At 34.4% G+C, this 12,994-nt stretch overlaps 1 protein-coding gene across 2 annotated transcripts in view; it reads right to left on the bottom strand.

Annotated features, from left to right (window-relative positions):
• CDH10 (cadherin 10) overlaps positions 1 to 12,994 on the bottom strand; it is a 96,955-nt gene that overhangs the window by 26,087 nt on the left and 57,874 nt on the right. For both annotated transcript variants that reach the window (XM_085052103.1, XM_085052102.1), the window contains exon 3: positions 7,971 to 8,265. In XM_085052103.1, the coding sequence (XP_084908229.1) occupies positions 7,971 to 8,265 (295 nt within the window). The remainder of the gene's footprint in view (positions 1 to 7,970; positions 8,266 to 12,994) is intronic.

Here is a 12,994-nt window from a genome sequence, read left to right as displayed (position 1 = left end):
ACTGCTGTAAGTTAACAAGAAAAAGGTAAAAAAAACCCAAATCACTGACCAACATGGGATTATGCAAGTAAAGTTTCCAACTCATCCATTTCTTAGCCATAAAAACAGAGAACAGTCATAAGCAAGGCGTGTGTCACAACAGCATGATGTATTAATCAAAAACTTCTACATTACAAACCCCTGAAAGGCAATACTTTTTCTCTATTACATGTAACAGAATAATTTATTTTTTTCTAATTTTCATGTTTCCTTCATATATGCAAACTAGAGGTACCTATTAAAAGGTCAATTGTATAAGATTTTTATTTCATTTCAGTTTAAAAAAAACATGGAGAATTCACTTTGAAGAATAATTTGGAAGGAAACTGAAGAACATGTTTAATAACTTTGAAATACATTAAAATAATTCCATTTAAAATGTAGTAATATGTGTCTAACAGTTACTGATGCCTTAGTTATGAGTGTCATAATGAACATGTATTAATTAATACCATTTTACTACATATGGACATGAAAAAGGGCAAATTATATAATCTATCCTTCTCTCCAGCTACAACGAGCATGGCTGCATATATACACTCCAAAAAACCAGACACTTCTGAAAACTGCAGTTTTGTACCTGTTCCCTTTAAAGTCTGTGGAAAGAGACTTGTGCTCCTTAATTTCATCACTATCACACAGTGCAGTTGGTGGGTTGTGATCAAGACAATGTACACCCCACTACACAAAAGCAGTAAAGATAAACTTTACTTTTTAATGTTGCCTCAGTTCTTTGGCTTTTACAGGCCAGCCATGGGTCAGGTACCTGGCAGGAGAAGTGCAAGGGCACCACTACACTTCCGAGTGCCATTCAGGATGCAGAACTCACCTCTTTGATCTTGGCCCTTGCTATGAGAGGAAAAGAGACGTGCTCTCTAAGCTTTCACAGCAGGATCAGTGATTCCTATTAAAAACCTGACAGAAGCCATGTCAAGGAGCAAACAGGAGTAGTGCTATCGCTGTATGAGTTACATTGTGCACATCAGCTGTCAAATCACCAGCTGGTTTTGCTTTGCTTCAGTACACTGAAGACCACCGATGCTCAATTAAAAAATGTATTTTTTGTTCTGGTCTGAAACCTGGACCAGAAACCCAAAGGCAGTGAAGACGATCAATTTTGCCGGGGCTTAAAAACTACGGTACGGGAGTCACTTAGTGATCACCACTTGGTCTAGGCCTTGCTCTGTCTTTTACATAGTCACAAGTTGCTTCTGATGAAGGTGGTCTTTGGCCTTCAGGACTTAAAACCTAATCTGAACTCTATAGGAGTGCATAAAGGAGACAGAGATAACATACTGGAGAGCTGGAGAGGACATTTTACAAGGGCATGTAGTGACAGGACAACGGGGAATGGCTTCAAACTGAAAGAGACCAGGTTTAGATTAGATTTAAGGAAGAAATTCTTTACTGTGAGGGTAGTGAGCCACTGGAACAGGCTGTTCAGAGAAGCTGTGGATGCCTCATCCTTGGCTGGGACACTGGTTTAAGGCCAGGCTGGATGGGACTTTATGCAATCTGGTCTAGTGGGTGGCATCCCTGCCATGACAGGGGGTTTGGAACTAGAAGATCTTTAAGGTCCCTTCCAACCCAAACCATTCTAAGAATCTACAAATATGGCACGATCTATGTTAATTAATAAAACACCAGTGAATTCTGTTATATTCTCCTTGAGCATTCGCCAGTTTTATTATACCGTGAACTAAAATTCAATGGTGGTAAACCTGGCCCAGAATTAAACAAGTTTTTGTCATATTATTGTAGTTCTCAGAAGGCATATTTTAACATAACTTTAATTATAATGTTTGAATCTCCCTAGGGTCCAGGACTATAACAGGATTTAATATATTTGGCCGTTCCTAATATGTTTGTTCCAAGCATTTTCAAACATGAAGTATTAATGGCTTCGACCTCACAATTCGTTTATGATGCATACATATTAGATAAAAATTTCTGAAGATAATTATCTAGGTAAAGCAATCCATACAGTATCCATTGTAAAGCTGGATTCTGACTTTAGATTTTGTTTTCTTTACTCCCAGCTGAGTTATGTGATGTTTAACTAGAGCAACTACCCTCCATAGCAAATTATCCATACGAACAACTAGCCAAATTTATAGAAATTTTCTGCTATTAAAGTGGAAATGTCAGGAAATAATGACACCTATTTTCCTCAGAAATAATGACACACGTTTTCCCCTGAAATAATCTCTTTCATGCTGCAGAATACAGGAAAGAACTGAAAAGGGCTGCATATTCAGAGACATCAATGTCAGGAAAATCATTGACTACATGGTACTCCTGTAACTTAGAAAACAGTAAGTAGTAAACAAGCACAGCGGTGGATTATCTAAATTCTTTTAAGATGTCCCTTTAAAGGGAAAATCTAAAAATATCATAATTTGGTTTTTGAAACCTGCCATAAACCAGAAGATGCTAAAGGGTTTATTTAGAGAACGCTATATGAATAAAAGGTTTTAAGATATCTTTGTGAATAGGAAACCAGAAGGAAGTGTTAGAAGATAAATGCCATGGCAGAGAGGACTAAGCATTGGGAATTGGTGAACTAATGAGGAAGTTAAGCATCAGTAGCTCTAACTGCTATATGAACAGAAAGAAAAACATATAAAAAGAGGTAGAGATGACAGGCCAGTTGTAGGGCACCCAACCTGGACTTCACATGTAAACCCAGAGGGAGGTTACATCTTCTGAAGCATGTATTGATATTCCTAATTTAGAAGCAGAAAAGTTACAAGATGCAATAAGGATAAGGAATGATTAGGGAAAATATGGGCTGTGAAACTAAATATATATATTTATATATAAAAGGTCTAAGTAGAAAGTTCTCAAAACTTTTCTTTTTCTAAAATACACTAATAGGCAAAACCCACAGGAAAATCCATACAGAGGAAAATAGACTATCTGCAGTTCTGAAAAGAAACTTTCAAATGAGCAGAAAAAGATGGCGAAAAGTATGATGGGCAGAGGAGAAGACTGTCGTCAAAACCATAAGAATATTCTGGGTCAAAACCATAAGAATTAACTTTTAAAGTAAGGAAAGGAAACAGAGAAAGAAGATAAAATATCCAGAAATCAGTACAAATACTTCAGGAGAACAAGTTGTCTTCTAGGATAGTGACCCAGCTGCAAGATCCTGAAGGTAGCCCACTTATCTCTGCCTTTTCTATGTTTAATGAGCAACAGAAGAAAGCTGAACAAGACAACAAAGAATTTATGGGCCTTTGTCAAGAGACTCTATTTGATAATAGAAATAGCCACATTCTCAGGTATCCATCCGGTTAGTACCACAGCCTTGAGGAAGAAATCAAAAGTGCCGTTTGTGGTCTGAAAGAGGCTGGTGTTTGGCTATATCATGATGTGATAGCACAAGGATCGGGGCAGATGGAGTAGATAAAGACTTAATAGTGTTTTTCTGACCTCCTGCTGATCTTATAGCTCCCTCTAATAGAGGGTGTTTTGGGATGGCGCAAACCCTGTACTCCAAGGGTGCACAGATTTTAGTTATTTCAAGTTTTCACTACATGAGCACTTCTTTCTTTTCTTTTCTCAGTATGATGTGATACTATGTTTGTCTTAATTCTGATATTCAGATGAGTGAATATAGAGTTCAGAGGAACATCTCACCACTGTGGCTGCAGTACAGATGTGCATAAACAGACAACAGTGTGGCAAAAGTGCAGAATAGCTCACTTTTTTTTTTAAATTTATTTTGACACTTCTTAAAGTAGAGGTAAGATTAAGCCTATTTGAAACACTGATATTCAGTACCAGGATTGAGAGTGCAGGCAGCAGGTGATAGCAGAGGTTTTAAGAATGCAGTCTGAGAATAACATAAATACAAGGAACATGTACAAGTCATTAGCTACTAGTCCTATTAAAGACTGATATGGGTTTAAAGTATAACAAAGGAAAAAAAGAACAAATATTTATTATCTAACAAACATGACTTGTGTGGTGAAAATACATATATAAAAGAGGATGACAACAGTCTACAGAAATTGGAAACAGTGAACAAAGAGAATTGTTCCTGTGTTGTTTCCCCCAGTAAGAGGCATGACATCTGACCTTTGTTACCACCTATCTGCAGCAGGTCCTCTTTCACATTTGGTAGGGAAAGCAACATGTCTTTTCTTTTGTTGTTCACCCTATTTCATTATTGCCACTCACCAACCCTACTTATATAGGAAAGGATCCTTCTCTATGTAGTTGGTTTGAATAACCTGAAATTTCAAAAAACACTGTTTGGGTATGTTTATGTGACTGTTTAGTGGTCCAACCATCACACCTAATTGATAGTAAACTATCACACTTGGATGTACCAATAGTAACGGGAGTGCAAGGCATTCTATAAAAATATTGATGCATTTTTAGTGGATAATTCTATCATAGAATCATATAATATTCTGGACTGGAAAGTATCCATAAGGATCATCAAGTCCAACTTGCTGCTTCTTGCGGGACTACCTAAAACTAAACCATATGACTAAAAGAAGTATTCAAGACACTCTGACACTTTCCTGTGGAGTCTGTACCAATGACTGACCAACCCCTCAATTAAGAACCTTTTCCTAATGTCCAGTCTGAGCTTCCCTTGACACAGTTTCATTCCATTTTCTTATGTCCTATTGCAAATCAGCAGAGAGGGGAGACCAGCACCTCCCCTGCCTGTTATGCAAGGGCACCCGTAACAGCGAGACAGTCACAGAACTGATGAACCTGCAGGACTGGGGAGGAACTTGTCACCATTCTCCCCTACCGCTTAAGTCACCACATTCAGTGAAGTGGAACAGAGTGAGGATAGGGAATCCTTCCCATGGTGTTCTGTCTGCTTAACAGGTCGGATACAAGAAAGGCAGGGTGTGGTTCCAATAAGGTCTCTCTTTCTCAGACTCCCAATATATGGCACAGTGCCATACCATGTTGACCATGCTGGGTTAGATAAGGCAAATATTACAGTCCTGATAGTAGCATCCTTTTTACAGAACCATATAACCCGTATCTACTCTGGTAAGAGCCATAGTAATTTAGCTTTGTAATTTCTAGTACCTAGCACTGAGACAATATTTATATCCTAAACTCTTCCTAATGTTTCCAGACATTTATAGAAAGCTGAAATATTTCTACATTCTCACAGAGGTGAGCACTACAGGAAACATTCAATGCAACACTACAATTACATCCAAGACTGCAATTTCTATCTGCATTCCTTACATCTAGCCTGACACTTTCTTAGCCCATGGTCAACAGTACTAGTGAGTAATGGGCTGCTTACAATATTATAAACAAAACAAAAACAAAAACAAAAAAAAAAACAAAAAAAAAAAAAGGCAGAGAGACCAAAATAGAGACATGTAGGAATTTCTTCCTATTTTCCATTGGATGGGGAAGTGCAATTATCATAAAAAATATAATTGTTTCTTTCTTCATAAATTTCTCATGTAAGTTTCTGTAATAAATTTTTTTGAATTGTATGATGTCAGAAAAAATACTGATTTAAAAATATTTTGCAAGTAATGATGTGATATCATTATTTTGCAAATTATGAAGAATTTTAACCTAATGACTTCATAATTTCTAATTAATTATATTTTTCTCAAAAGTTTTATGCAGCTTATTCTTTTAGATGATTTCTCCCCTTCTCCATTCAGCCATTAGTTTTGAGACTGCGGAGTAGATTTTTTTAAGTTAGAGAATTCAATTAGTGTTACGAAGAAATGAATCAACTTTGATTAATACTTTATAAAATCACGTCATCCTCCAATGGACCACAGATGAACATATACCTCTAGGGATCAGCCATAAAGTGAAAAGTAATAAAGCTAAAAGAAAATTCTACCTATCAGGTAGTCAGTCACTCTAGCAGATGAATGGCCACATTTATACAGTCTGGGAACATGATAGATTTGAACTGAGTTACAATTCTCTAACTTATTATAATTTTATTGACAGAATAAAGCCCGTTTGTTTCAGCACAGCTATTTATGCAAGATACAAGGTTAACACTAAGTGCACCCAAGCTTTTCTTTTTTTTGTTGCTGTTGCTGTTAGTTTTTCTATACATAGTTTTTTTCCAAATGTTTTTCTTATAATCTAATCTCTTTTTTTTTGTTGTTGTTTTTGTAGTGCCAAAATATATGCAATTTCAAAATTCTTATGATCTGTGTAGATACACTGGAACCATGTAGCCTGAATACTTTAGAATCAGTACTTTAGAATACATTAGAATCAGTACTTTAGAATACATTGAATTAATGTCTTGAATGTTTGAGGCCACGTAAAGAAAAAGATTATATTTATGGAACAGAGACTGATAAAATTAGGAATCAATAGACTATAACTGAATATTATATAATGGCATATTTTTTATAAATATTTCCAATCACATTTTAAACAATGCATTCTGGCATTTGTAGGAAGAACATGAGAAATAAAGTGGAAATTCTAAGAGATGCTTTTAAAACCCTACTGTAATGTTGACATATGCTTCTCTGGAAACCTCAGCATAGCTCTTTCAGGATGCACCTTCAAGATGCTCTGCCTAAAGATGTATCTGTTTATGGAAATTTGGAAAACTGGCCAGTAAATTAGTAAATTGGCATTATATTTTGTTTGATTTTGGAACAGTCAAGCTAGAAGACTTTCAATTCTCCTCTTGATTTGGACTGATTTGATGAGATTTCAGTGCAGCCCTACATAATCGTCCTTCAGACTTCTTTATCTTTCTTTTTTTTAAAATTTATTTTCCTATATAATAAAAACTGCTTGCTGAAGGCTGGAGCCTTTAAAATGATTCAATCACAAACTAAAAGCAGATTGAAATATTAAGAATAAAAAAAACTATTAGGCTTCTGTACATTGCTGCACAGATTTGCTGAAGCCATTCTCTTTCAATAATTATGTATTTTTCTCATCCTTTCGGCATTTTTCAAGGTCCAGGGGAGTAAGTACTAAATATTCAATATCTGTATATATAAAACATCTCAAAACACTGTTTGATCTAGTTCAGGCAATGGTAGTAATTAAAATGGTAATAATAGCCAAAAGTTGTATTGAATTTTTTGTTTGTTTTCTGAATTTTAAGAATTTAATATTATAGTATCTACAGTTATACAATGAATAAATTAATATTAATTTTCATAAGAAATGTGATATATTTTTAAGTTTTTCATAAATATTCCTGAATAATTGTATGCACTAATATCAATAATAACTCATATACAAAAATGTTATTGTTTATAAATTTCACCTGCTGGCATGATCCAAGCCACAACTTCCTAGTTAAGATAGGAACTGAAAATACATTGCAAAGAGAAGAAAGATTAGCTCAGACAGCTGTTTAATATTCTTGAAGACGTCATTCATGGATGGAGTTAAGAGAGGAAGTGAAAGCAAAAGAGAATTTTTCTATACATTAAACAAATGAAAGCAAATAAAATAAAGACAGTGTCTACCTTCAGTCAGTGCATCAACACCACATGAGTCAATATATAATTTTTCTCTGCCACAGAGAGAGTGAAAGTGGAGACAGCTCTCTGTTCAGTTCTTATCACCACTGGGAACTTCCAGTGAAAATGAAAGAAAAAAATTCATTGAGCTTTCAACAGGCTAAATTAGTCATTTTATTCTAACAGTTATTAAGGAGGATGATGATTCACCATTACCTACTATCTATTAATATTTATATACCAAAACACTGTAAAGCTAATAATTTGGATAGTCCAAGTAGAAATGTATCTCAGAAATGTAAAAATCTGTTTCTGGGTGCAATTTCAATATTTGAACAAACAAAACAAAATGAAAATTACTTGACTCATCAGGCAGAATTCTGCACTCAACTGATTTTTTAGAGGATGGAGAAATAATTTGTCAAGTAGTGGAGAACAGGCATTTGTGCCTCAGTATAGAAAACTCACCTACTACTGACATTTCAGGAACACTAGCAGTGTAAATTTCTTCTGGAAATGTTGGTTCATTGTCATTAATGTCATGGATCTTGATGACAAACTCAGATTCAGGTTCCACTGGTCTCAGAGTTCTTCTGTTGATAGCTTGGGCACGCAGGGTGTAAAAGGCTTTCTCTTCCCTGTCAATTCTCCGAGTTGCATGAATGTCACCTGTTTTTTCATCAATTATAAAAAGAGTACCAGCCCCATCTCCTGATAAAATGTATTTGAGGGATCCATCTCCCTTATCCTGGTCAGAATGAAGCTGAAATGTAAGAGAACATTTTGTTTAGAAGCAATGATAAGAACAGAGGTTTTCAAAAATCATTATTATATGTTAAATCATTCTGTGTGCAACAAATGTGGTTAATGCCATTAAGAAAGTAATTTTCATTCAGCACTGATTGACAGCCAGTGTTTCCTAACTTAGCTCCAAGAATCTTTTACCTTGACTCTTCTGGCAGATTTTGCTTTTGCAGCAACACCTGTTCTCTGCTAAGAAACCTTTACACCACCGTTCTTAAAGAAGATTTTTATGTTAATACTGACCTTTTCTTTCCTTGAAGAGATCCTATTAAAGATTCACAGCTGCTGTGCTTCTCGTAAATTCACTAAGCAGATAAAGAACATGGCTAAATACAAGACAATTAAGGAAAATAGAACAACTGGTTTTATGAAATAATATTTTTTTAAAATATAATTTCATATTATTTATTTTTCTCCTAAATTGGGGAACAATTCATATTAAGTCATTATCGTTTTCACTTCATCACCTAATGTAAATAGCCTAAAGGAAAAAATCCTCAAATTTATTAAGCATTCAGTATTGATTTAATACTCATTATGTAAGTTATATAAAGCTTAACTTCACATATATAACTTGCAGTTCTGACTGCCTTTAGACAAAAAAAATTATTCAATTATATTTTGTTTTCTGTACAGTACTGTGGATGTCTCATTTGATCTTTTGGACATACTTAGCATAATTTTTCTCATTACCTTGTTGGAAAGGTTCTTCCAATCTAAATGATTTCATAATTAACTGAAGAAATCTGGCATTCAGATTTATTTTCACCATGAAATATATTCTTTTTTGTAAACTTATTTTTGAGTTCAGCAGACGGATCAAATCAAGTAAAGCTCTTATTACAAAAATGAAGTGCAAATATAAAAAGTTTTTTTTTTAAATCACACCCAAGAAATATCAGAATATTCCAAAAAGTTTAAGACATAACTAGGGCATTTTTTTCTTTCTAAAAATAGTTATTTGAACACATAATAACAACATTGATTAGATCTGCAGTAAGATTATTTTCAGTCATGTCAAGAGTTTTCTTTAATTTAAACTTACATTTCAGATAATGAAAAATATTATACAGTTAGTATAGTATAAATATCCCCCATGCTATGCAGACATTTTTCTATTTTTCATCTATGATATCCTCATATTGTCTTCCATAGCATCCATTTTAAGTATTGGAAGTAAAATATTCAATGGTTATGGGTTTGGATGTGTCTTGCATGGTCTTTTGTGCTGAAACCAAACATATAGAGTGGACTGGTGGGACAAGCTGAAGTCAAACAGTAAATTTATATGTTGTGAAAAATTTTCAAACACTGAATATTTCCCACAGCCTTGAAATATGTGGAACAGACAGAACTCACCAGGAATCACCAGGATCAAAGGCTTCATGGTAGAAATTTGAATACTATTATGTTCTGGACTTTGATTTTCTACATAAAAGTTTTTCGATTTTCTCCTAGTTCAGAAATAAACCTTGAGAAACACTGTAAGCATTTAGACCTATTACACTTTGCTTACATTGCACACAGGTATGTTTACTTTACAAAATTAGTATTTTCTTACTGCTTTTTTTCATTCTACAATAAATAAAGAAATAGGAAATGCCACCAAATGTAAAGAGTAGGAAGGTAGATGTTAAGAAAAATCTTTTGCAAATAAATATTTATCTTTCTTTTCCTTCTTTTTCTCTTGATGACTTCAAACTGAAGGTTTCCAGACATTCTCACTCCTCTTTTGAGGATTGAATTTTTAAAGTGAACTTTAATCCCACATGCTCCTCCCTTGATGGCCCACAGAAATTGTGACCTTTTGTTGTGACCTTTAATTAACCCTTTCACCCTCTTTTTTAAGGAAACTCCACAGTGTCTTCCAGGCTGTGGCCCATATTAAAATGGCATCTAGTGTAAGAAGTCCTTAAGTGTTTTTTTCTCCATGTCTTCCTAGAATATAATTTCATCTTCAAAAGCATTTTGGTTCTAGCAACTCACTGCTGGTCCATGACCACTCCATGAAATATTTTCACAGCAGAGTGATGAAGAGCATTATAAGAGGCTGCTCTTCCTTAGACATGTGACAGAAAGATAAAGTCACGTGCTGTTTGACAGGGATCTTTAAATGGGTTCACTGCAGGTTTCCCATATGCTTTCCAAAGCCTGGTCTGGTATTACCAGTTCTCACAAAAGTTGACAATGGTCTATCGGTGCTGCAGTGCCTGTTCTTTTACTCAGAAACCAGTTAGCAGCCTGGCAAAATACGTTCTAAAAAATTATCTCCAGAATAGCATAAGTCCATGCAAACCGTTCCCAGCAAGAGTGTCTGGCCAAATTTAACATACAAATGATGCATGGAAATTGTTTTGGAACATGGTATTTAGCAAAATCATGCCAGGAACTTGTAAAATAATTTAGCGATCCAAATAATCATATTCTGGTGCCTTAAAATGTTACCTGGCACTAGAAGCCTGAACAGTGTAGTGAAGAGACCTAAATCAGAACTCTGAGTAAATCCCTAAACTAAAAAATATTAAGTTTTTGACCAACTATGTTTAGATCCAATTCAGCATATAAAGATCTTTTAACATACTTATTGGTCTAATATGCAAGGTACTATCATTGTTGACGGCTTTCCATTGCCACTGCTGTAGCTACGTGTAAATCTAAGGAAAGTGATTTGGAAATTACTTTTGTGCCCACAAAATCATTACCCTCTTACCTCTGCTAAATTCAAACTTTATACTTGTGTGGGTTTTTTGGTTTGTGTGTTTTGGGGATTTTTTTGTTTGTTTATTTTTTGTTTGTTTTTTACCACACATATATTAGCCGAAAGTCTGGAAAGGGAGCTGAATACGAGACTTTGAGACATCTACATAGAGACTTCTAGGGAGCTGAGAGCTGCACTTCAGAGTAACATGTTTAAAAGGAATACCAACCTTCATTGTTTAGAACAACACTTTGAGCTATAAAACTGTGTTGTCCAAAAAACTGCTAATAATTATACTTTGGCTTGGTAATCCAATTTAAATTATATATATACACACATAAAAGTCCAGAGTTATTGTAGAAAAACTTCAAATTCATAATGACATTTCAGATGGTCTTTTGGGGTGATCAGGAACCCCAAAATTATAGATAAAATTAGTAAGGCTTCCAGACATAATTCAAGGAGTGAAAATGTGTAGTATATATAAGCAGGGAAAGAGAATATTTCTCACATTGTTTTTTATTTCTTAATTCAATCCAGATGTTACTAGAGGAATCAAGGTTGCTAAAGACTGCCCAATGTGCTACACAGCCCTGCACAGTGAATCATTACCCAGCTCTGAAATGCATGAGCAGTGTGTCAATCAGCACTGCAGAGTTTTTTCATTTTACTCAAGTACTAAAAAAGTGTTCTGTGAAATATTTCTCTGCTACTTTTAGTATAAAGTGTTTCCTATAGTTATTTTGGCTAATGGGCATCTGTGATTCATGTCAGCCAAGCTGAGAAATGGAAAGACATCTGTTTCATTTAGCAATTTCATCACACAAAATGATCAGCTGTGAAGATGTGGTTTTGTTTTCATATCTGTCACTGATATTTTGCAAACTCCTGTTTCAGTGAATTTCTTGCTGTTCTTCCACAGAAATACTTCCCTTTTCAGCTGCACTGGTATACGTATTTTATGTATATTTTTTCTCACTCTGTAGGAAATCTGAACGTCAGCTGGTGTTATTTTATATAGCCCTGTTTCATCATCCAGTAATTGCTATTACCATGAAAGACATTTTTGCATATCTTCAATATAAATTGGTTGAACAAACTTCTGAATTCAGAATGATTTCATATAAATAAAAAGGAAGGTCTTGTTAAACAGAAGATAATATTTCCAGAGGTAATATGCTAATTATTATTTAAGTAATAATCTACATATTACTTCCTTCAAGGTAAATGAAACCATTAAAAAAATGAGTAAATGAGAAGAGGTCCCAATCACATTAAGCTCAATAGATTTTTTAGATCAGTAAAACACCTTTGTAAAAATACTTTCAGAAGACTTTAGTTGAACAACAACATAATTCTGCTTAAAAAATTATTTGAAAATTACAACACAGGAAATCCATGTTAATTGACTTCCAATTATCCAACTCAAACCTATTCACTCAGAATATTGGAGTTTCTCCCTGCCTCCCCCCATGAATTCCACTTTATTCTGAAATCTCCCAAAAGGAATATGAAGTATGTGGCCTTTTTTTCTAATGGCATACAAAGTGTTAATCCTATTTTCACCAAAAAGTGACACGATGCTACTGTGAAAAACAGAGAGATGATTGGGTTAGTCAGATCTATTTTATCATACAAGCTACTTCTGGAATTTAAAATGATTTATGACAATGCCAGATAAAGACTTTAAGATTTGTCACACCTATTTCTATTTGAATTTCAGATTCAGAAGTCCTTCTGTGATTTTTCAGTGACTGGTATTCAGATAACTAGACACCAGATATGACTGCATTAAGAAACTTCCCTTTAGTTAGAAAACTTACTGTAGGCATTAATATAGCTCAAGTTGGTTTTTAATCTTTATTTAATTTGCTAAAATGTATGGGACACTTTCCAATACAATTTAAAGTTTTTGCGGTTTTTGCAAAATGACAGACTATTTTAATATTAACTTACTAAATGCACTCTTACTCTCTTACTTTGTGAGAGT

This window comes from Lichenostomus cassidix, chromosome 2 (genome assembly GCF_008360975.1).
Source record: "Lichenostomus cassidix isolate B80296 chromosome 2, HeHo_3.0, whole genome shotgun sequence".
Classification (NCBI taxonomy): domain Eukaryota; kingdom Metazoa; phylum Chordata; class Aves; order Passeriformes; family Meliphagidae; genus Lichenostomus; species Lichenostomus cassidix.
The sequence above is the reverse complement of the archived record's forward strand: the minus strand, read 5'-3'. Positions and strand labels throughout refer to the sequence as shown.